This window comes from Rhinichthys klamathensis, unplaced genomic scaffold (assembly GCF_029890125.1).
Source record: "Rhinichthys klamathensis goyatoka isolate OS25496 unplaced genomic scaffold, OSU_Roscu_1.1 h1tg000362l_1, whole genome shotgun sequence".
Classification (NCBI taxonomy): Eukaryota; Metazoa; Chordata; class Actinopteri; order Cypriniformes; family Leuciscidae; genus Rhinichthys; species Rhinichthys klamathensis.
In genome coordinates this window covers 812,014-837,025 of record NW_026606871.1, presented here as the reverse complement: position 1 = coordinate 837,025, position 25,012 = coordinate 812,014, and the positions used below count along the sequence as shown (strand labels likewise).

At 36.7% G+C, this 25,012-nt stretch overlaps 1 protein-coding gene across 8 annotated transcripts in view; it reads right to left on the bottom strand.

The window, feature by feature from the left end:
- myo9aa (myosin IXAa) overlaps positions 1-25,012 on the bottom strand; it is a 185,195-nt gene that overhangs the window by 52,849 nt on the left and 107,334 nt on the right. For 7 of the 8 annotated variants that reach the window (XM_056233202.1, XM_056233205.1, XM_056233209.1 and 4 more), the window contains 6 exons: positions 21,525-21,641; positions 17,121-17,255; positions 12,565-12,686; positions 9,399-9,540; positions 5,142-5,337; positions 2,465-2,578 (listed from right to left, as the gene is read on the bottom strand). In XM_056233202.1, the coding sequence (XP_056089177.1) occupies positions 2,465-2,578; positions 5,142-5,337; positions 9,399-9,540; positions 12,565-12,686; positions 17,121-17,255; positions 21,525-21,641 (826 nt within the window). The remainder of the gene's footprint in view (positions 1-2,464; positions 2,579-5,141; positions 5,338-9,398; positions 9,541-12,564; positions 12,687-17,120; positions 17,256-21,524; positions 21,642-25,012) is intronic. The other variant, XM_056233208.1, reaches the window with a different exon arrangement.

Sequence of the window (25,012 nt, the reverse complement as noted above, 5' to 3'; positions counted from 1 at the left end):
ATAGGGTAGGGGTAGGAGAACAGAAGTTTGACTTTTTCCTACTCCTTTTTGTACAGGAGTAAATAGAGAGTTTTATTTTGTTGTTAATCTGTTTTTTTTTTACCATTATTTTTTTTTCTCTGATTTTTTTTTTTATTTACATGTTCAAAATAAAGATATCAATCAATCAATCAATCAATCAATCAATCAATCAATCAATCAATCAATCAATCAATCAATCAATCAATCAATCAATCAATCAATCAATCAATCAATCAATCAATCAATCAATCAATCAATCAATCAATCAATCAATCAATCAATCAATCAATCATCCGGTCGTGATGTTGCCCATCACAGCTCGTTCAGGCATCAGAACCCCTTCTCCTCGCAGCAGATCTTAGTAATTCCTGCTGTTTTGGCTCCTTTACACATTTTATAAGCTGTTTATGGGTTCTCAGCTGGTCCCAAAAACACCAAATGTACAGACACGCGCATCTATCCCTGCACACGGCATTGGTTTGGATGTTCGGTAAGTTCCGTCGCACAATATGCACCATAAAAGCCTTTTTTGTTTGGTTTTGTATCTTTAGGTTTGACAGTGTGAACGCTAAGCGAACCAGGACTAAATGTATCATTTTCTTTGTTGGTCCAGACTAAAAGAACCGAACTACAAGCGTGAACAAATGCATTTATATTTGAATCAAATATTGAGGGTCTATGGACATGCAACATGTTCATATTAAAATTAGTAAATATAATATATAGAATGGTTTTTCACTTATATCACCCAGCCCTAAATACAGGACTGCATTACGAAGGAATGTTTCTAACAGGAAGGAATAATAAATCTTTTTTTTTTTTGGTAACACTTTATTTTACAGTGTCCTTGTTACATATGTTACATGTACTTACCATAGTAATAACAGTAAATTATGCATAATTACATGCAACTAACCAAATCCTAATCTACCCTAACCCTATAGTAAGTACATGTAGTTGCTTAATATTACTCAGTGCTTAAATGTATAATTACACTGCAACAATGACACATTAAAATAAAGTGTAACCAAAATATAGAATAGTTTTTCACTTATATCACCCAGCCCTAACTACAGGATTTAATTATGAAGGAATGTTTCTAACAGGAAGGAATGATACATTTTTTTTAAGTGTTTTGTGTGTATAGTCTATAACCCGAGCTACCTCCATCAAGCAGACCTATCGTGAGCCCGCTGTCCTCGGAGAGCGAGAGAAACGAGTGCACACTCGAGCCGGGGGACAGAGGAGGACTGTCCGAAACATATGCATGCTGGACTGAACCCAGAGACAGTGTTAGTCAGAGATTACACCGTGCAGGAAAACAAGACAGATGCAAGATGGATGAGCAGAGACACGAGTCCAATCAATCATTCTGTTATTATATACAGCCAAACCAACATCTATTCAGACACCTTTCTCACATTATCACAGTTTATTCACTATAGATTAGAAGTGGGTAACAAAATATGACAAGAACTCAGTTATCAAATCAGTTGATATTTCACAGGTTTTGTCCATCCTTCTGTTAGACTGTCTCATAAATGAATCAGGTTGAATATCAGTCAGCTGTTCAATTTAACTACACAATTAGATAATACCAATTAGATTTATAACCAATTACCAAGCAATGCTTAATGTTGTTCAGTCTGTGGTGTAAAAAGGTCGCATTAGCAATTAAAGAAAAAACACTGTTCAGGTCAAAGTGTCGGAATCATTTTTGGTCCTAAATGTTACTGGTAGTCACTGTATGAAGAACTTTTGGGTATAATATGTCACAGTTTACTTTATTTTGCTCTCCTCACTTACATAAATTAACTATAGTGTCCTGCACACACTAGTAAAAAAAAATATCAAAAAATGTATGTGACCCTGGACCACAAAACCAGTCACATGGGTATTTTCTTTAAATTGAGATGTATACATAATCTGAAAGCTGAATAAATAAGCTTTCCATTGATGTATGGTTTGTTAGGATAGGACAATATTTGGCCGAGATATGACTATTGGAGAATCTGGAATCTGAGGCTGCAAAAAAATCGAAACATTGAGACAATCGCCTTTAGAGTTGTGCATTTATGTTCACGATTGTGCTGCATTCACTCACAAAAATAAATGTTTTATATATTTACGGTAGGAAATTTACTAAATATTTTCATGGAACACTAATGATTTTTGGCATAAAAGAAAAATCGATCATTTTGACCCATACGATGTATTGTTGGCTATTCCCACAAATATACCCGTGTGACTTATGACTGGTTTTGTGATCCAGGGTGACATATCTTGTTACTGAATAATTTTTGGTTTGACTGTATGTGTAGCTGATGAGGTATGCATTTATATATTTATATAAGCGCAAGGGTCAGATTGAAGGGGCTGTGCGACATGTCTCGGCTCAGGGTGCGTGGAGTGAGGAGACGAGATGAAGGAAAGGCAGCCTTACTGTTTTTATCCTCTTTGCACCTCTGCAGGATCTCTAAGCTTCTCTGATGCACAGGGTGATGCAGAAAACTAAAGCTATCCACACTTTTCACAACTGGAGCAGCAGCATCATGCCCTTAGAAGCCAAAAAACAACAACACACAAGAAAGAGAGAAGACAGAAAAGATTAAATAGGGAGAGATAAGATGTGCTTGTCTACAAGAGTTGTCAGTCATGCTGACTATCAGCATAAAGTTTACATTACATGGACATGATTTTTGGTGTTCACACATCGGAAATGCAGTGCGAAGGAAACCCATAATGCACTCACAGTTCAAACTCACCATGTGTGAGGCATCAAAGCATAGATGAACTACTAATGCTTAAACTCGTAATTAAGGAAGAAAGGCATATAGATACTGAAAAGCTGGCGAGCAGGGCAATAGATGTCAAGCAAGAGGAGCTGGGCTAACACGGCATGATTCGCTAGCAAATATCCATACAAAGTAGCCCTAATATTGCACACTTACAAAGGTAAGATATCGAACACATCTATAGATCTTTTACACAATAGCAAAGATTGTTACACAGATCAATGTGAGTGATTGACAAAAGATACAGAGCCCTGAAAACAAACAACTCTGTTAAATGTAATGTTATGCCAAAAAGCAAAACCCTCACGTTAACCCACCAGTTATTGCAGATCACAAAATAAAAAAAATTATAATATCGAATAAAATATCAAATAAAATAATGAAACGATAAATAAAAATAAATAAATAAAAATCTTAAAATAAAATACACCACCGTTCAAAAGTTTGGGGTCAGTACGATGTTTTAAATTAAAGAATCAATTTCACCAAGGACTCATTAAAAACAATTCACTAATTGGGTGAAAAAAACATTTATTGTTAAAAAAAAAAAAAAAAAAAAAAAAAAAATCATCTCTTTTGAACGGCAGTATAAATAGCACGTTACAATATCTTACAATGAGAGCATGATATTCTATGAAAGGACGATGTGATGTAAATGTAACAGTTTAACAGCTAATTGTTTTACATACAGTATTAACCATAACTTAACTGACCACTTTTAGAGCTCTTTAGAACAGTTGCAACTTCAGGTATATCATGCAATATATCATTTATAATAAAATGCGTGTAATAGAAGTGTAATATGGTTAAAACTACATTGATCAAGTTAATTTGCACAGAATAGAATCATAAAACACTGATTTCATAACCTAAAAATACAGTCGTCAACATTTGAAGTGGATCAAAAAAAGTTCATCTAAGACAAGAACGGGTATTGTTCAAAATTCATGTTTAACTGATGAAAGGTTTTGATCCACTTCAAATGTTGACTACTGTACATTTATTAGCACAAGAGGGGTCTTGTATTTGGCAGTGAGACATGCATTGCCTGAAGAATCAGTCAAAAATCAGTACAAACTACAAGCATGTGACCAGGAACAAAGTGCATCAGGGTTTCCCACAGCACTCTGAAACTAAGCAACACACGCCTGCCGCCTTAAAGGGTTAGTTCACCCAAAAATGATGTCATTAATGACTCTCCCTCATGTCGTCTCAAGCCCGTAAGACCTCTGTTCATCTTCAGAACACAGTTTAAGATATTTTAGATTTAGTCCGAGAGCTTTCTGTCCCTCCATTGAAAATGTATGTACGGTATACTGTCCTTGTCCAGAAAGGAAATAAAGACATCATCAAAGTAGTCGATGTGACATCAGTGGGTTAGTTAGAATGTTTTGAAGCATCGAAAATACATTTTGGTCCAAAAATAACAAAAACTACGACTTTATTCAGCATTGTATTGTCTTCCGGTTCTGTTGTGGATCCGCGTTCAGTGACACCGCTGACGTAAGACGCTGCTGACGTGTGTCTGGTGCGTCCGAGGAAGACTTTATGACCATATTTATTTGAACCCGAATACACGGACGCACCAGACACACGTCAGCAGCGTCTTACGTCAGCGGCGTCACTGAACGCGGATCCACAACAGAACCGGAACACAATACAATGCTGAATAAAGTTGTAGTTTTTGTTATTTTTGGACCAAAATGTATTTTCGATGCTTCAAAACATTCTAACTAACCCACTGATGTCACATGGACTACTTTGATGATGTCTTTATTTCCTTTCTGGACAAGGACAGTGTACCGTACATACATTTACAATGGAGGGACAGAAAGCTCTCGGACTAAATCTAAAATATCTTAAACTGTGTTACGAAGAGGTCTTACAGGCTTGGAACGACATGAGGGAGAGTCATTAATGACATCATTTTCATTTTTGGGTGAACTACCCCTTTAACTACGCCGTCAAAAAAAAAAAAATCCGGGCGCGCCTGTGCCTCGGCGAACATAGCTGAACAGGGCGGGTTTTTATTTCTCGTCTCCATAAATATATCTAGTAGCCTAGTAAAGCTAATGCAGCCGCTAAAAATCAATTAATCCTTTGCTGATACGTGCTCGTCGTCATCATGGAGAGCGCAGTTCATGGTTGCATAGCAACAGCAGACGCCACGGGAGCGCAAGCGCTTGTGGAAAGAAGGAGAAAGCGGCGCGGCCGTGCTTTTCCAACCCCCCAATCCCCCCGCCCCCCGTGTGACGGCAAACCCCAGCTTAGCTAACACATTTTCTGTGGGAAACCCTGGTGCATGTAACGGTTTAAAAGACTCACCGCTGCGTTTGTCCACATGTCTCTTCCCGGCGTCCCTGAAGGCCACCATGGCTCTGAAATAGGCCCTGAGAACGGCCCAGCGGAAGGTGGCCACCGGGTCGATGCCGATCAGCCCACAGATGAAGGCGTTCTTACTGCTCTTGAGGAGCGCCACGATGTCGGGCCGCATGTGGTCCGTGTTCTTCTCTCTGAAGTCCTGCAGGTCAAACACACAGTCAGATAACTGAGATTACAGCAGTGAAGAGAGAGAGCGAGGCCCACAGATCCATATATATATTATACACTGATATACTCTATCATTCATGAAGCCAGAGAAACAGCAGTGAAGAGAGAGAGCGAGACCCACTGATCCATATATTTATACAGGTGAAACTCGAAAAATTAGAATATCGTGCAAAAGTTCATTTATTTCAGTAATTCAACTTAAAAGGTGACACTAATGTATTATATAGACTCATTACATGCAAAGTGAGATATTTCAAGCCTTTATTTGTTATAATTTTGATGATTATGGATGGCAGCTTATGAAAAACTTTTCACAATATTCTAATTTTGAATTTGGGGTTTTCATAAGCTGTAAGCCATAATCATCAAAATTATAACAAATAAAGGCTTGAAATATCTCACTTTGCATGTAATGAGTCTATATAATATATTAGTTTCACATTTTAAGTTGAATCACTGAAATAAATGCACGATATTCTAATTTCTCGAGTTTCACCTGTACATTATATACTGATATACTCTATCATTCATGAAGCGAGTCAAACATCAGTGAAGAGAGAGAGCGAGGCCATTATGTAACGCATGAACAAAGGCTTTATATTGTAAATAAGAGGTTTAGCTACTCATGAGTGTTAAAACATATAACTGATACAAGCCTCGTATATAAAACTCTACTCTTCCGTGAGCACTTAACCTCTTAAAAAAATAAAAAAAAGAATTAATAATAATTCTTTCCTTTTCCTTTAATTCCTTCTGCTACTCAGAGCAATGCCTGAACTCTGTATTTTGAGCACTTCTTGTGTTGTTTTTGCCCCTTCATGACGACTCGCTTGCTTTAGTCCTCATTTGTAATTGTAAGTCGCTTTGGACAAAGGCGTCTGCTAAATGAATAAATGTAAATGTAAGCCAGAGAAACATCAGTGAAGAGCGAGAGCGAGGACATTATGTAACGCATGAACAAAGGCTTTATATTGTAAATAAGAGGTTTAGCTACTCATGACTATCAAACTCTGCCAAAGCCGGGTTTACAGTGTGATTTTTTTTCTTTCTTTTATGATTGTTGCTTGTCAAATTGTAAGTTATGACCTCAGGGACATCTTGGGTAAAAGCCAACGCAGATTGTACCTAATATTTAAGTCATAATGTTCGATATACACTGCCGTTCAAAAGTTTGGGATCGGTGCGATTTTTAATGTTTTTAAAAGAAGTCTGTTCTGTTCACCAAGGCTGTATTTATTTGATTAAAATACATAAAAAACTGTAATATTGTGAAATATTATGACAATTTAAAATAACTGGTTTCTATTTGAATACATTTTAAAATAAAATGAAGACTGGAGTAATGATGCTGAAAATTCAGCTTTGATCACAGAAATACAGTGTCACATGATCCTTCAGAAATCACTCTAATATGTGGATTTGAAAAAAACATTGATTATTATCAATGTTGAAAACAATTGTGTACAATTTCTTTTTTCAGGATTCTTCAATGAATAGAATGTTCTATTTCATTTATTTGATATAGAATATTTTGTAACATTATAAATGTCTTTACTGTCACTTTAAGTTAAGTTTTTCGAACAGTAGTGTAAAATGTTTTCAACGTTGATAATAATCAGAAATGTTTCTTGAGCAGCAAATCATTATATTACAATGATTTCTGAAGGATCGTGTGACGCCGAAGACTGGAGTAATCAGTCATCACAGGAATAAATCAAATTTTAAAATATCTTAAAATAGAAAACAGTTATTGTAAAAATATTTCAAAATATTACTTTTTTTTTGGTATTTTTAATCACATAAATGCAGCCTTGGTGATCAGAAGAGACTTAAAAATATTAAAAATCTTACCGATTCACAATTTTATAAATACAATTTTGCAAAGTCTATGAAAAACCCAAGCACGTCTCAGTGCTACTGGTGCCAAAGTTTTACCTGGGAAACAAGACGATAGGTTTTAAGGCTTTAGCAAAAGTGAGTGTGAAGTGCCAGATCTTTCACTGCACTAAAGCAACACATTGCCAGACCTTGATTTGTTAACATAAACATCCCTGAGGGCCAGGACTGTGGGATGCTGGGACTTCACACACAGTTACTCATTACTGTCACGTTTATGATGCCACGAGCGACAAACAGTTACTCATTACATACTATAAATAAAGAGTCATGTGACAAAGGAAACACACCCTCTTTCTATACAGTCAAGGTCAAACAACACTCAACTATGTATCAACTAGAGAGATGACTCAATGTTGGGAGAATGTGAACCGCATACTACTCGCACTATTTCTGGCATAGAAAGGCACGGTAAAAATAGTATGAGTAGTATGTGTGATTTTGCCACGCTGTATAATATTGCTGGATCAACATGTTTGTTAGTCCCAGTATTTCTCCCTTATTCGGTCCAGAGAGGCACATATGGACACTGAAATTGGTCCGAGATTGGCTTAAAGGTCCCCTGACATGAAATTTTCACTTTCTGAGGTTTTTTAACATTAATACGAGTTCCCCTAGCCTAGCCTGTATATGGTCCCCCAGTGGCCAAGCAAAGCATGGCAGTTGATCAGTGTTCGGATGTATTTTTTAAGTATTTTTTAGTTCCTTCATCCGAGCCTCGGAAGAAACAATGGGTTAATTTTATTTTCTCTGGAAATGCACCGACACAACTTCCCAAAGTTTTGTATGGTCCAAACATTTCACCGACGACTGTTTCCTCAACTTGGGCCAATACAGAGCTGGCCTCGATGAACGTCTGAAAATAAATCCATCGAGCGACCAAGCAACAATTTCTGATGTGTAATTGTTCAAGTTCAGACAGGTAATCTTTCTCTCAAAATCGTTTAATACGGTTTATGCATAAGTCAAGCCAGTGACTAAAATATTAACTTCACATCGTTTCTTTTAGTAGGATGAAAATAATCTTATTTAAATTGTGAACAAATTATACAGAAAGCGATCAAAGAACAATCTTTCCACACAGCGCAAGTTTATCTGGACAACTCGTTATGAAATCAATGACGCACGTTACACTGCACAACAAAGCTCTTATTGTATTTACATCATCGTGTTTGCATTGGTGAAAGCATTAGAGAGAGCAGAAACTGCGTTGCAATGATAAGATCTTCATGCTCGCGATCAACAGACTGTTTGCTCAATGCTCATCACGGCAACATTTTATGTGATGGGAATAGATCTAAATACTTTAAAAACATCTCACGATTCGTTAATCTCGATAGCTGTAATAGTAAAAACGTATAATAGCTGTAGTAAAAGTATTCGAGAGAGTTTCACATGTAATACGTAGCTATTTCATATGCAAGCATGTCAGCCAATCACAGCAGAGGCCGGTTACACACAGCAGACACTCCCCTTCAAACAGAGGCTAAAATCAGGCTAGGAAAAATGTCTTTTATTTCTAAATTATGACTCTTTTTGATCTAAAAAACATACTAACATTATAAGGGCAACCCAGGAAACATTATAAAATAATACAATAACCCCATGTCAGGGGACCTTTAAATGAACCTAGGGGTTAATAACACATGGGTACAGAGTCCTACCTATAGTTAATAACAATTCCTATCGACCAGCACGTAGCACATCGTTCGTGGTTCGACTGGCCGAGACTGTTTTCCAAAGATGGCTCAAAGTGTACTGTCTTTATAAAGTATCTTCTTATGAAACTCTCTGTACACTTACAAAGTTCTCAATGCTTCGGTTTGCATGTAGGGACCCTCATTATGCTACTGTGTTAGTGTGGGGCTATTTTTAGCCTTGTTAGTGGTATTAACTTAACTAGCGATCTTTATTTGTACTTACTCTATGCCCTATATACTAGCATTATAAGCTAATCAGTGGTTCGAGCTAAAACTGGGTACATTCGATTATCATGAAAACACATCCCAGAGAACGGTCGACTCTGTGCCCATGTGTAATTAACCACTAGGTTCATTTTGCGCCGGAATTGTCCTATAAAAGTGTTCAATGCATAAAACTGAAAGAGGCCTGTGTGTAGCTCTATATAGCACTGACCTTCACTCCATATTTGACTTTTCCTGCATAGTGTTTAATGATGAAGGCCGGCTCCATGACTGCAGGAAACTCAATATAGTCGTTTCGCTCATGCTGGCGCTTGAACTTGTCCAGGAGCGTCTGATTGGTGGCCTGTGGAAAGCTGGAACGCATAGAGAGTGCATTAGAGCAAATAGAGTTGTTCCTGAATATATATTCCGATATGAAAACGATTTGCTTGATTAGCTCTATTTGGAAAGAGTTTATCATTCTAAAATGATTTTATAGGCGAGTGAATCAGCATAGAAGATAATAAACAAATGACACGGATAGATAAACAAATAGAACAAAGATACAAATGAAATAAACAGTGCTTTTCAGATACAGAAGTTGAATAATCAAATGTAAAATAACACTGCACAGTCTTCACTGTATTAATTAAATGTAATTAATCTTTGTTAAAGCTACAAAAGTGATTTTGTCTTTGTCTTTTGTTGTTTGATTAACATTAATGACTGAAGCAGGAATATTAGGCTACTGTCACTTTAAGACCGAATGCACGGATCCAATATACTGATACGCATCGGTTTTCTTTCTCAATTGTTTACATAAAGACATAACTGACTGTTTATGAGGATACATGCATTTTGACATAATTTGCTATTCTCTTATGCACTTTTGTGCACTTGAATGCCTTGCTTGAGTTTTTAAACTGACAGGACTGACAACACGTGTAAATGACACACGCAATTCAACCAGTTCACACGCTCACACGCCACACCGTGTATTTCTCACGCTGAAAAGGCAATGCCAACCAAGTTGTCCTGCAAGCTTTATAACGTTGTATACGAGGCGCAGGCACACAAAGAGAAGTTTCCTGCCGCCAGTGCGTATCTCGGCCAGATTGCATTCGTTACTAGGCAACATAGATGCGCAAACACACGGAAGTTGACTGAACGTTCTCGGCCACCGTACGTTCGTTACTAGGTAACCAACAATATCGTGCGGACACACATCATGATGGAAAAGGTAAGTTGGAAGAAAGCTTGTCTAACATTTTTAGGCTAGAACATTTAATATATAGCCCATCGTATACATTATTATTGATGCAGTCAAAAACTCTACAACTACTTTGCAACCAGGCCAGAAGCTTTGGCTCAGTTTGGCTAGCTTTATCTGAAACTAATGGAAATGTTAGTGGGTATGGGAAGGAATGAAGATGTATTTCTTCATTTTATTTTAAATTATATATTATTAATAGTCTTTCTAGTTACATTAAGGCTACATGTATTAAAGCAGACGACAACACAAAACACACACACACCTTAGTACTCTAATATGTCCATTTGTTCACAATGTCCCACCACACAATAAATCATTACACCATTTCGACTAGACACATTCAAAATGCAAAAAGATTTGTTTTTCCAAACTGTTTGGAGCAATTTGTTATATTTTTGTATATTTGTCATTTTGAAATATAACATTAAAGAGTATATTTGATAGGGCTGGGTAAAAAAATATTGATTCTCATTTTTACGAACCGATATCGATTCTTAAATCTCAAGAATCGATTAGTCATCCTGTTTTCATTTGATGAATGAATGTTACATTGTAGCGCGCATCCCATCCAATAAATCGCAATAATCTTCGTGCTTTGTTACTATTGATACTAAATAAAGTCTCAAATTACGTCCATTTTCTTACGAAATTCAAAAACATAAATAGCGTTTTGGCGCTGTGGCGTGAGATCGCTCTGGCTCAGCTCAGCTCAAGAGAAGCAGCAGCGCGGAGCGCACATGATCTCCTCTTCCGGCTTAATAATACCAGTTACAGCGCGAAATAAACACGAATGAACGTCTGAAAGTGTGTTAAAAGATAGAGTACAACTTATCGAAATCCGTATCATGTCACATGGAATCGCTCAATCAGTGTTTCAACCGTGGAAAGACGTCAGTAAAACAACTTGTAAACAATGTCATGTAACGTCACATTTACCTCAGAGAAACCATGTGACCATAAACTCGTTAGTCAGCTAGAAAAATTAACTCTAAACTAAAGAGGAGCATTTTGCTAAATATATGCACCATATTACATATTCATTATAATTTTTAATGTTCTTCGATATTTAATGCATAAATCTGGCAAGTTTTTATGACAGCCACCATTTAAATGTTTATATTTCATATAACTTTATTATCATAAAAATAAATAAAAGTGTAATTTAAGTGTTTGTATAGCAAATCAGTTAATTTTTACCTTCAATATTATAGTAGGCTAATGAAGCCTAGTAGACTACAACTGACTCCCATAGTTTACAGCATTAGTTAAGAGATTTGTTTTCCTTGAGAAAATTTGCCATGTATTGTACCTGATATCCAAAATAATCAATATTGAATCGAATTGCAAGCTTGTGAATCGAAATCGAATGGAATTTTGAAATTTGTGTCAATACCCAGCCCTAATATTTGATGTGATTAATTGCTCTGTCATTTATCAGATTTACCAATTGTTATAATTTCCATTTGTGCTGGTTAAAAATTAACAATGGGTAAAATTGGGGGGCGGGGGCGGGGCTCCATTAGGGCTCCTCCCCTAACCGCATGCGATCTCACTCCAAGCTTTTGATCAAACTTGAGAACCCTGCTATGATGATTAAACTTTCCAGGTAATCCACGAATCGCAGGACCCTGTCCGTACGGATGATGAAACATCGCACATCATGCAATGTGGAAATCACAGATGTTTACATTTATTGGTTTTAATTTCAACTCTTTCCCCGTTTGGAAGTTTGCCGAGGTCCACTAGCGAGAACCGGAGAGTGAAAGTGGTCACCTAGGGAGGATGACTCTCCAGTTCCTCTGGTCTTGAGAAGAATGAGAGCTGCTGCCAAAGCTTCAGAAAAAAGCAACACAGCCACAGGAAGAGCACGAATGAGACATTAGAGAGTTGAGCTATGAGGAACACTGATGTGGAGAGTCAGGTTTCCACCTATTTTAGGAAGAGAGAACCTTACTCTTTTGTTTTTTATGTTACAACCGTAATCAGATATTTTTGTTTTACAGGTAAAACATTCAAGTACATTTCGCATTTACATTCAGAGATTCCACGTTGGTCTAACTAGCAATAAATGACACAGTACTTTATCTCATGCTTCCATTGTTTGCAGTGTAAAGCTCAGACGTACTTGCACTCTTCGTCCAGTAGGTGGAGCAGTGCTGTGGGCTTCTTGCTGATGAGGTTGATGCAGCCGGTGTTATCGATGTAATCAATGTTATGCCATGTAATGCCTTCTGCTCGGTACTCTTCCTATAAGAAATGCAAAACACATCAATAATTATGAGGTTTCAATTGACAATTACAGATTTCCTGGTTGTTTAAGGTTTTACAAATTTTCATTCCAATTTTAAAGGGGTCCTATTATGCTTTTTTTATATATATATATGTTTAACATTCTTTAGTGTGTATTGTTGCTGTTTGAGCATGAAAAAGCTCTGCAAAGATACAAAGTCCCTCCAAAGGGAGTTATTCTCTATATCAGTGTCAGTGTTTCTGAACTCCCTGAAACGCCTCCATTGTAGTCGTGATTTTCTTCTGGAAACAAACACGTCACAATATTCCTCATTTAAATAATTCATACGCAGAATAAAGGGGCGGGGCCTGGTTGAGTTAGTTAGTAGTGTGTTAAACTGGCGGTTATGGTAAGGGGCGGGACATTCCCAAACTCGCTCGAAGCGCTCGACCAATCACAACACACTGGTCCAGTCGACCAATCAGAGCACAGTGTGCTTTTCAGAAGGAGGGGCTTCATAGAGACAGGAAGTAAACTGAGCGTGACTGACAGACTGGGAAGAGAGAAGCCGCAACAATGGAGAATATGGGGGAAATAATCAACATTCAAGCATGAAAACTTGTTCTAGTAGAGGCCAAAAAAAACTTTGAAAAAGAGAATAATAGGTCCTCTTTAAAATTGACTGATGTTTTCAGGTTTTCATGACTATGGAAACTGTCTGTGTCATAAAAAAAAAACATGTTTCAATCCTCCTTTTATGTTCTTTTATCACTAACAGAGTAACATGAGAACGAACATCTCACAAAACCTGTTATAACTATACGGGTAATTCATTTTTGGCCTGCTACCAGAACAACAAAACAACAGGCCTGCAAAGTGTCTTCACGTTCCTCTAGAGGAGACTTCCTTTTCGCCGGTCCGAGGTTTCATGGTCTTTGCGGTTTAATAATATGAAAGACATTCTTAACATTTTGTAGCTTTTTTCTCCTCAACTGTTTCCTTAGATCGCTGGGAAAGTAAATGAAACAATAAAGGATGTAATCCCGGTTGGGTTTCGTACAATCAGTGGAATCTCTCTCCTGTTTGCACATTAAACGACACAAGTATAAAGCAGATGATCTACACTTCTCATTTAAATACGGAAGAGCGGATTACAATTACAAGAAAGCTTTTGACTGTAGATTTTGCAGCATGATAATATGGTATACAGTATAATCATATTCATGGAAGCGAAGTTTGATGCATTTCCAATGTTTTAAGCTCATGAATATCTGGTCATAATGATACATGTATCTGGGTTTGTTCAAATCCTCAACCCACAGTATGAGCAATATTAAAAGTAATGCTTGTACTAATAATCTAACCCTCATCTGAAGCACTTCAGAAACCACATGCACTCTGTTTGGCTGATAAGAGAAATGCACTCAAAGAGCCTCCAAATCAAATAAAAACCATTTACAGCATCTCCATAAATGGCACAATGAAAACAGCGCATTAATAGACTAATGAAAGCATGTGTGGTGTTGTGTCTGGCTCCAGCATGCCTGTATTTATGGGCATCAGATGGCAAGTATGCCAAGAAGGACTTTGTTTTCCTGTCTATAATCTAACACTAACCTAAACTCAGGCAAACAATCCTAACTAATGCAAGTTAACTTTTTTCTCAGTCAAACATTAACTAATGCTCATAAACTATGAATCTGCATATTGCATGTTTAGTGTAGATAACCTGGGTATGGTCTATATTAAACATTAGCACACGGCATACTTGGCAGTAAACTCAGGATGTGAATTCATTCCTGACATCTGAAACCAAGAGTTTCCAACTCGTAGAGCAATTAAAGCGTGGAACTTGGCAGACGAAGTGAAATTCCTGCACTTTTATCAAGGAACAAACAGCAAAACTGTTGTGGCAATGGGAATGAATCCCGTCAAAAATGCCATTAACAAGAACATCAAAAACGCTTTTAACAAAATTACCCAGAATCCCTCAATGTGGGTTCAGACTGAGCTCTCCATACCGTGATGCGGGGATGACTTTTTTTTTTGATAGGCCAAAACCTGGAAATTAGTTACGATTTTAGCATTTCTGGTTCCATCATCCTGAAATCAATGGCTTTTTGGTTAAATGACTGAAATAAGGTCAGAGGTGAACGCAAGCTCAAGATATTGTTCATGTTTTACTTTATGCCATACAATACATCAGTTATAATACGCCCTTATGATTTTTCACTTGAGCTGTAAATGCCATGTGCCTATTATGAAAGCTTGTTTCCACCACAGAATAAAACATTTTAAAAGATAACTCATTTTCCCTGAAAGTCAGAGATATAAAGTCACAATTCTGAATTTTTTCTCTTTACATCACAATTCTGACGTTATAACTCCTAATTGTGACTTTATAAATCTCACAATTCTGACTTAATTTCTCGCAATTGCGAGTTTATATCATGCAATTCTGATTTTATAACTCATAATTGCAAGAAAAAAAAGTTAGAATTGTGAGATAAAAAGTCGTTTTCTGTGGCGGAAACAACCTTGCAGAGCCTATAGAGATTTAAAGAATTAAAGCGTTATAAGCCATGGCACCAGCCAACCAGCTAAAAGGTGAATCAAAACATTACAAACGTTGCAAAGAAGCAGCAAAAAAGTATTTGATAATCAGACAAAATGACAAAAGTACAACTTAAGACTGTGAACTTATGGCTATAAAGAGGGAAAGAACTACAATCCCATGAAGCATTGCGGACAGCATAATGGAATTACAAACAATGGAGAAATACAAAACTAGTCATTATATACACACAAATATTCACGTATTTTGAGAGCATAGGAGTGGGCGGAGCTAAAGAGCTCTTGCTTGTGGCGATTCTTTGATTGGTGGAATTTTCTGTACAGCATCATGGGTAATGTAGTTTTCTCCACAAATTCCACTGTTAAACATAATTATTTTAAATATAAGCTGAAATAATGCAGGCTGAAGGCTTCAATAGAAGCAAATACCATGGATTAACAACCTCACAGCTCAGAGCAAGGCTGTCTTTAAAGGTTTACAGGTCATCGTAAAAATACATTTGCCTATGGAGAAAATAGAGTCATAGAAAATAGAGAGAAAATAAATATGGAGAGTCATGGGTAAATGACGTCATGTTGCACTATATTAATGGAGTCATCATGGGTAATTTATGTCATGTAAACACAGATTGCTTGATGGCACTAAAAAAAGATGCAGTTCCAGTATCATCAAGCAAACAAAAATGATATTATATTATAAAATGAAGCAGATTTGACTTAGATCACACCTTCACATGGATCATTTGTCACAAGACGTGCTAAACCCACAAGTGATAGTGTGTTATTTACACATCTGCATAAAGCGACACGTCCTGTGACAGTGTGTGATTTATGTGGATAAATGTGCCTTGTGCAAGCAAATCTGTCAAAGTTAGTTTATCAAATCTGGACTCTGGACTGACTAGAAAATTAAACTAACAAACCCTCTTTGAGCAGAAGCATATAGTTTGAGGTGCGTCACAAAGGCACGGCTTTGACAGGCTGTCATTATCGTAATTGGTTGCCTCTTTAGTCATCCTAGGAGAACGACCTCGTTGAGAAAACACACATTATTACAGAGACACAATTCTTTGTCTGAGGTTGGAGTAAAGTAACCCTTTTTTGTTGTCTCATTATCAAACGGTTTATTTAGTACGAAACTCTACGTCACATGATCACACAGCCCGAGGCGTCCATCAACCCAACCTATTAAAGACTTCCGTAATGGTTACAATTCCCTCGTTTTGTAGGATGAATTTAATTATATTCAAGGAATGTTTACTCTCATAAAACACAGGTTTGTATGACATTCTGGTCCCTAAACTTACTGACGTTAGTCTAAAGCAAGCACCAGTAATGGAAAACACATTTTCCCATTAACCTCCATCGGTAGAATATATAACCTGGGCTGATTCAATGATATTCAACGCTATTATTGATCTGTCTGCTTTGACACCGTTATATAAGAACTGAACTGAGCTGGACGATGACATCACTGTTTTCTCCAGAGCGGCTGTATATATAAATGAACTAAATTAATAACTTTTTTACAACAGAAATGAACCATCACTGAACTTACGTAAGCTGGACTATGACACTATTTTCTTCTAGAAAAAAACTTTTTTGCATTATTTTCCTGTTATCTCTGTAAAGCTGCTTTGAAACAATCAGTATTGTAAAAATCGCTATGTAAATAAAGGTTAAAAAAAGAAATTCAGGAATTCACGTTGAAAGTGTACAAATGTAAAGATAGCAAACCTATAATTTTGCCAAAAACATTCAGTCAAGCAATATCGGTGCACTTCATTTATTCTGTCATAATTGCTGGCAATAAATCAGTTATTAGGCTAAAATCTTGAGTCTCAGCTTTCAAATAAAAGATAAAAATAAAACATTACCTGCTCCAGCTTAAAGATGTGCTGGTTGAAATAGTGCTGAAGTCTTTCGTTGGCGAAGTTGATGCAGAATTGTTCGAAGCTGTTGTTCTCATAGTCTTCAAAGCCAAAGATATCGAGAACCCCGATGGCCAGGATCTGAAAAGATGATGAGATGCAAGGAACATTAAGAACAGAAAAGTACAAGTCAATTTAAAGCGTTCTTGTGTCATTGTGGCAGTAAAAAAACGTAGGGGGAGATCTGGTTCAAAAGTCTGCGTTATTAAACTAGATGTGTCATCAATCAGCTAGCTAACAATATGTCTACGGTTTAGTCAATGCTTGCTCATCAAGATCAGGGATATACAGTGTGACCATTTCAGCTGCATTTACCACGTGTGAATTATTAGTTGTCAACAGAGTCAAAAATGAACACTCTTCAAGTGCCAAATGAGAGTAGATTCACAAAGGCTGCGATTTAACCATGTATGATTATTTGAGCTGCACCGATGTAACGATTATCGGCAGATAAAACCTATTATTTTCACTATTGTTTAAAAACAGCTGATGATCAGGGCCGATTATATCCTGTTAATAAAAAGGGGCGGAAAAACGTGTCAGACTGCAACTCATACTGTGAGTGAAGAAAGTCTCTCTAGTGCTGGATTTAGAGCAAGTTAACGTGACAATAATGCATTAACAGTTAAAAAAACAGCGTGTAAATCACCTGTAAAAGGTGTAAATTAATCACCTGTAAATCTTCTGTAAAAAGGTGTAAACCATCTATAAAAATGTGTAAATCACATGTAAAAGGGTGCAAATCACCTGTAAATCACCTGTAAAAAGGTGTAAATTACATGTAAATCACCTGTAACAATGTGTAAATCACCTGCAAATTACCAATTAAATGTGTAAATCATTTATAAAGATGTAAATCACCTGTAAATCACATGTAAAAAGGTGTAAATCACCTGTAAATCTCTATATATGCAATAAATGCTTTATAAATCTATCAAATGCTCTATAAATCCCCTGTAGTTCAAGCCAGGGTTTTCCCTAAACCAAACATTATTTGTAACGCCTCCCATCCAACAATCACAAAAAGCTTTGTCACTTGTGAAACAAAGTCTCAACTTTTAAATTCTGTCCATTTTATCACAAAATTCCAATAATAATGGCGTTTTGACGCTCTTAAATGTGACGTAAGACAGATTGCTGTAGCGCCTCAGTGAGTTTTTCATCCACTTTAATACAAGTAGTGGCATGAGAAAACATGCATTAACAACAAAAGTTATGTTGAAAGATGCATCACAAAATACCTAAATTAACTATGACTCACGCTTAATCAGTGTTTCAACCGTGGAAAGATGTCAATAAAACAGCTTGTGCAAATGCTACTTAACGTTGCATTTATCTCAGCAAAGTTATCAAATGTTCACAGTTCAATAGTTAGCTATAAAAACACTAAAGGGGAGCTTATTTACTTTTACTTATTAATGTATGCTTGAATACATTTGTCATGAAGATAAGTGTTTATGAAAACTACCTTATGTACAACTGAGTTGTATACAAACATTTGTGTTTTTATTTGAGTGTAATTATTATAGCAGCTGAATATGATAGTTGATATGATATGAACTTGCAAAAGAAATTGCGGGAACTTGCAAAAGAAATTGCGGGAACTTGCAAAAGAAATTGCGGGAACTTGCAAAAGAAATTGCGGGAACTTGCAAAAGAAATTGCGGGAACTTGCAAAAGAAATTGCGGGAACTTGCAAAAGAAATTGCGGGAACTTGCAAAAGAAATTGCGGGAACTTGCAAAAGAAATTGCGGGAACTTGCAAAAGAAATTGCGGGAACTTGCAAAAGAAATTGCGGGAACTTGCAAAAGAAATTGCGGGAACTTGCAAAAGAAATTGCGGGAACTTGCAAAAGAAATTGCGGGAACTTGCAAAAGAAATTGCGGGAACTTGCAAAAGAAATTGCGGGAACTTGCAAAAGAAATTGCGGGAACTTGCAAAAGAAATTGCGGGAACTTGCAAAAGAAATTGCGGGAACTTGCAAAAGAAATTGCGGGAACTTGCAAAAGAAATTGCGGGAACTTGCAAAAGAAATTGCGGGAACTTGCAAAAGAAATTGCGGGAACTTGCAAAAGAAATTGCGGGAACTTGCAAAAAAAATTGCGGGGGAACTTGCAAAAAAAATTGCGGGGGAACTTGCAAAAAAAATTGCGGGGGAACTTGCAAAAAAAATTGCGGGGGAACTTGCAAAAAAAATTGCAGGAACTTGCAAAAAAAAAATGCGGGAACTTGCAAAAAAAAATTGCGGGAACTTGCAAAAAAATTTGCGGGAACTTGCAAAAAAAAATGAAGCAAGCATAACTACATCACAGAAAGTGCTGGGAATATTTAATTTCTCATCTTGTTTTATTTCAGACTGTAACGAGTGGAAATAAGGTGTGGCCCCTTTAAGAGCTGCGCGCTCACTGTTGAACTGTCTGCAGTATTATATTGTATGTGCGCCTCGAACACCACATGTGTGCGGGTAATTTCTGTTTGATGCTACTTCTTTTATCTTATTTGGTTTATTAAGTAACGATGTGGACGGTAGAACGTGTGACAGACAGTTATACGAGTTTGATTTGGGAATAAAGTGCGAGTTGTCTCCGTGAGTCTGCCTGGCCTCTGCAATAACTTCAGCTGTGAGCTATCCCCATTTTTCTTCCCGACACAACGCGTTACAAGACCTTAATAAACACATCAAACTTACAAAACATTGATGAGTCAAACAAGTTCTGTAGCTTTACAAAAGGAATATGCTACAACTTCAGTAAAAATGAATAAATGAAATATAAAAAAATTAAGTGTGCTCCTGTTTTACAGCTTTAGATGATGTTCACGTCGCGTAATTACGTCACTTCATAACGTTCCCATGGCAACGGGGGGAAACGGCTGCTCTTGTGTGAAGCAAACGCAACATTTTTCAACTTTCTGCTCAGATATATGTGACTTTTTTGCAACGAAAATGCGAGGATTATGAAATCATGCAAGCCCCGCATATTTTGCACGGAAATCGGCAATTTATGCGGCGAAAGTGCGGCAAATATGAAAAAAATGCGGCCCGCGCATAAATATGCGGACTTAAATCATGCGATCGCATAATCGCGTTTTTCTGGAGGGACTGTATAATTATAGTCTTATGTGCTGTGTGTTTCAGAGTGAAGCACGGCACTGTGTTCATTTACACGCTTGGTTCGCTGTGAATGCTACTTCACACAAACTCAGTGAGTTTGTGTTGCCTATACTGTGCATTTGGAAACACAACATGTGCCAACAAACTTGTAACGAGAATCATTTTTAAATTAATTTTCAACAAATGAGAAGCTTAAGGTGTCCCGCCAAAATAAAAGCTCTATGGTTTAACGATTAAGAAATGAAGATGGTCATAAATATAAGTACAGTAATCCTAGTTGTAAAAAAATATATTATTATTAATACAGTTTTATTTTACAGTACAATAGTATTATCATGGAACTAATACTAATACTTCTACTATTAAACAAATTAACTCACTGAGTATTAGTTATAGTATTGATGATAGTATAGTATATAGTTTAGTTTTAGTATTAGTAGTAATTGCCTGTATTTGAAATCGTTAAACCTTCATTTTTTAATCGTTAAACCATAGAACTTTTATTTTGGCGGGAAACCTTAAGCTTCTCATTTGTTGAAAATGAATTTAAAAATTATTCTCGTTACAAGTTTGTTGGCACATGTTGTGTTTCCAAATGCACATTATAAATATTAGTTTCATGGCCGACATAAAACACATTCTTATTTTCATGCCTTCATCAAGTGCAGAAAGCCACGTGCAACTACACGTCAGAGACTGAACATTGTGTTTTTGTGAGTTAATGTTCAGAAGATGAACCAGGTTAACATGAGATGCTGTTTTTGCAGCCTGTTAAATTAAGTAAAAAATATAAATTTGGGTTTATCAGAACGTAAAGTCACACTATTCTGTCATAACTGATTAGCTGTTTTCTCATGCTTACTTGTGCATGTTTTATTGTGGCACGTTAAAAAACATAAGTGTTGAGCCCTGAATGCAACAGTGCATTTAACCACGCTAGAATGTTCACACACTTATATAAAGTTTATTTCAGGCTTGACTAGCATAATGTTCAGCAGAAATCTGCTAGTGAATACATAACAGCAGGGGCTCAGTCAGTGTGGCTGAATATATCCCATTACATAATGTCTCCATTCATAATTTAGAGATTAAAGCAGAGAGAGCCACAGAAAAACAGGGTGCGTCTGTGTCAGATGAACTCATATTCCTGCTGTGTAATGTAATATATGTCAGATGACTCCACATCCAGAACTTACCATCCTCATTCTTTGGGATTTATCAGTAAAAATGATTTTACCTTGGCCGACTCTTCCAAGTCCCTTTGGTTGAGCAGGGCATGATTGATCCTGAACACGATCCAGTCGAAGAGAGCGCTGTAGAGAGACTTAGCCATGGAGTCCCGCACCGTTCCAGCCTGTGAGAGAGAGCGAGAAACGTCAATTTGATTTAATTATCAAGACTTTTTTAACCTACGTTGTTAAATCTATTATAATTTAGCAAAATGTGTGAGCTGTAAATGTTTGCTTAAGACGGGACTACTATTAAAAGTGGATAAACCTGGATAGACGGTATTTGTTTATGGTAACTTGTCTTAGCAAATGAAAGATTAATGCTTGTTTAATGCTCAATATTGTGACACAGCCGCTCACAACTCAATCTCCTGTAACAGAGCTACAGCTAAACACAAGACTGATCCAAAACTAGTACAGATAATCATAAATAGTTGCATGTTGTGTGCCACTCAAATCGCGAGGATCGTGAAACTAGGCTAATGATTCTTTATGAAACTTAATGCCAAATAAATAAGACGGAATATTCCATAATTATCACAATATTCACTAGGGATGCACCGAAATTTTGGCCGATACCGATAATTCTTTATAACCGATAACCGATATATTGGCCGATAAACAGAATCCAAATTTTTATATAATTTTCGAGAGCCTAATTACAAAACAAAAGGCTATAGGCTATAAAAACATATAGGCTACTTTTATGTAGCCTATATGACAGACTTGCTGCAGACTGAACTGTATTTTCCTTTTTTAAGTGATTTCAATCATAATTTAGGCAATTCAAAATAATAATGAAGGCAAATAGGCAAATGAAGAAAATAATAAATGTTAAATTTTTACATGTTAAAAATGAACAGTGAAGTATGTCCAGTCAGCTCTCTCACACACATTTGTCCATAACAATAACACGCAACAATGGGTTACACTATCTATAAGTAACTTTGCAACTAGGGTTGGGTGATTTCAAATTCTTATTTCAAGATATGAGAAATTTTATTTCACGATAAGTATATGCATCACAATACAGTTAATTTGAGTTATTTTATCTCATTTCTGTTATTAAAAAAAGAAGAAGATTACAAACAATTGGACAAATTATACAGGACAATATAACAAAAATATGAATTAAACAAAGATTTCAGGTACAATTCAACGTAGCTAGAATTAGTATAGAAATGTAATGTAAAAATAAAAAAATTGCATAGTCTCTACAGTATGAATTAAATATTAAAGCTAAAAAAGTTATTCAGACTAGAGCAGAACGTTATTTTCTCTTTAGTTTGATTAACATTAATGACACAGAGCAGCAGGTTTATTATAATTAGGCTACTGTCACTTTAAGACCAAACGCACAGATCAATTACACTGATACACATCCGGTTTACACGGTTTACTTTAAATTGAGACATAACCGGCTGTGTTCACTCCACACGATGGGCATTTTGACATTTGCGTTTGTATTCGACCATTCAAGCGCAACAAGACGTGAAAGAGAAGAGACTCTCTATGTTCGCACTTACGCTGTGTGTCAGTCAGTGTGTGACCGCATCACTGCTTAATTTGCTTCACACTTTTTAACATCGAGCACGTCCTAAATTCCCGATGGTCTTCTGAGAGAGGCAGCTTTCTGTTCATCTTTTGCTCTTATAACTCTTTAACATCAAGCACGTCCCACACTTTATACTCTCATTCATGCATTTCATCACTCTGAAGTGTCAATAGTGCAATTTATTTACTTTCTGCTATATACACACACACAATATAGCACATTTTATACCGTGGTTACGATATATATATTGTCATACCGGCCAGCGCTATTCGCAACTGTCCGCTTAATATCTGATAACACTTTATTTTGATGCTCACCAACAGACATTCGACTGACTATAAGTAACTTATATGTCTTATTGACATGTAGCTGCAAAGTTAGTTAGTAAAATCATCTAAAGTGAACCATCGAAATAAAAGTGTTACCCGACAATGTGATCAATCTGCTAAATGTTTCGGTAACGCTTCCTTTTACAGTCCTGTTACCCATGTACTTACTCTGTACTTATTATAGTAATTATAATTACTGGGTAATAACTAGGTACTAACCCTGAACCTACCCCTAACCCATGTACTTACCTCATATTAGACAGTACTTTCTAGGTAAGTACACTGTAAGTACACATAAGTACTGTACTGTAAAAGGAAGCGTTACCAATGTTTCTTGTAACATTTGTCCATTATTACTTTAACAAAGACTCCTTCCTCACTCGGAAAACATTTCTTTAATTATCAAAGAAATGTCAAATATCATCCAAAATGACTGTGAACATGAGCAGATGAAGTTAAATAATCGATCGATTGCTGTCGATATTCTGAATAAGGTGACCCAATATTTAGCTTTTATTCTGGACAGGGTCGGCGCTATGGTGGGGCATTCGAGGGCCGTGCCCCCCCTAGCGCTCATTGATGCCCCTCCTACCAGAGTTTCTAATACAATAAGATAAGATAAGATAAGATAAGATAGTACTTTATTGTCCGTGTACACGGAAATTTGTCTTGCAATACAAGCTCCAACAATTATAGCACACACAAACTAAAAACAAAAACATACAGTCATCAATAAAAAGTATACAAAATTACTTCCATAATATTATGGGTACTCCGCCCTGCAGAAGTGTTCTTCAATAGCCATAAATATATACATATATTGAAATGCAAGTGGGGGGAAAACTATCACTTCTTTCCCCTCATGTGTTGATTCAGCATCGATATAGACAGAGGAACAAATGAGTGTTTATATTTGTTCTTCCTGCACTCCGGGACCCTATAGCGTCTCCCCGAGGGCAGGAGTTGATACTCTTGATTCAACACATGGGCATAATCTTGGGTGATTTTATGAGCCAATCGTACAGTATGTACTTCATGACTTTCAATAAACGCCTTCTCAACCGACTTTCCCACCAATTTGGAACAAATTCCCAGGAGCCTGAAAATCCTGGCCTTCAAATGAGCTGAGAGGCCCCCAAACCACACTGCGCCTCCATACTGCAGAATGCTTTGAATGGTTGACACAAAGAAAAGAGACAGGATTTCACTACTCGCTCCGAATGACCTAAGTCTCCTTAAAAAATAAATTCTCTGTTGTACCTTTCCGCAGATGTAGTCTACATGATAGGTCCAGGAAAGGTCACAGTCCACATACACTCCAAGATATTTAAATGATGATTTTTGTTTTATGATTTGATTATGGATGATTAATGGTGTAATATGGCATTCATGAGAGGTGCCGAAGATGATCTCTTCCGTTTTCTGTGTATTGAGAATGATAGCATTTTCATCGCACCACTCTACAAGATTATTCACTGTTTGCACATAAAGTTCAGCCCCTTCCCCCTCCTTCATCAAAGCTACCAGAGCAGTATCATCAGAAAATTTGATGATATGATGGTTGGGTGCAAAGGTAACACAGTCGTTGGTATAGAGTGTGAAGAGCAAAGGA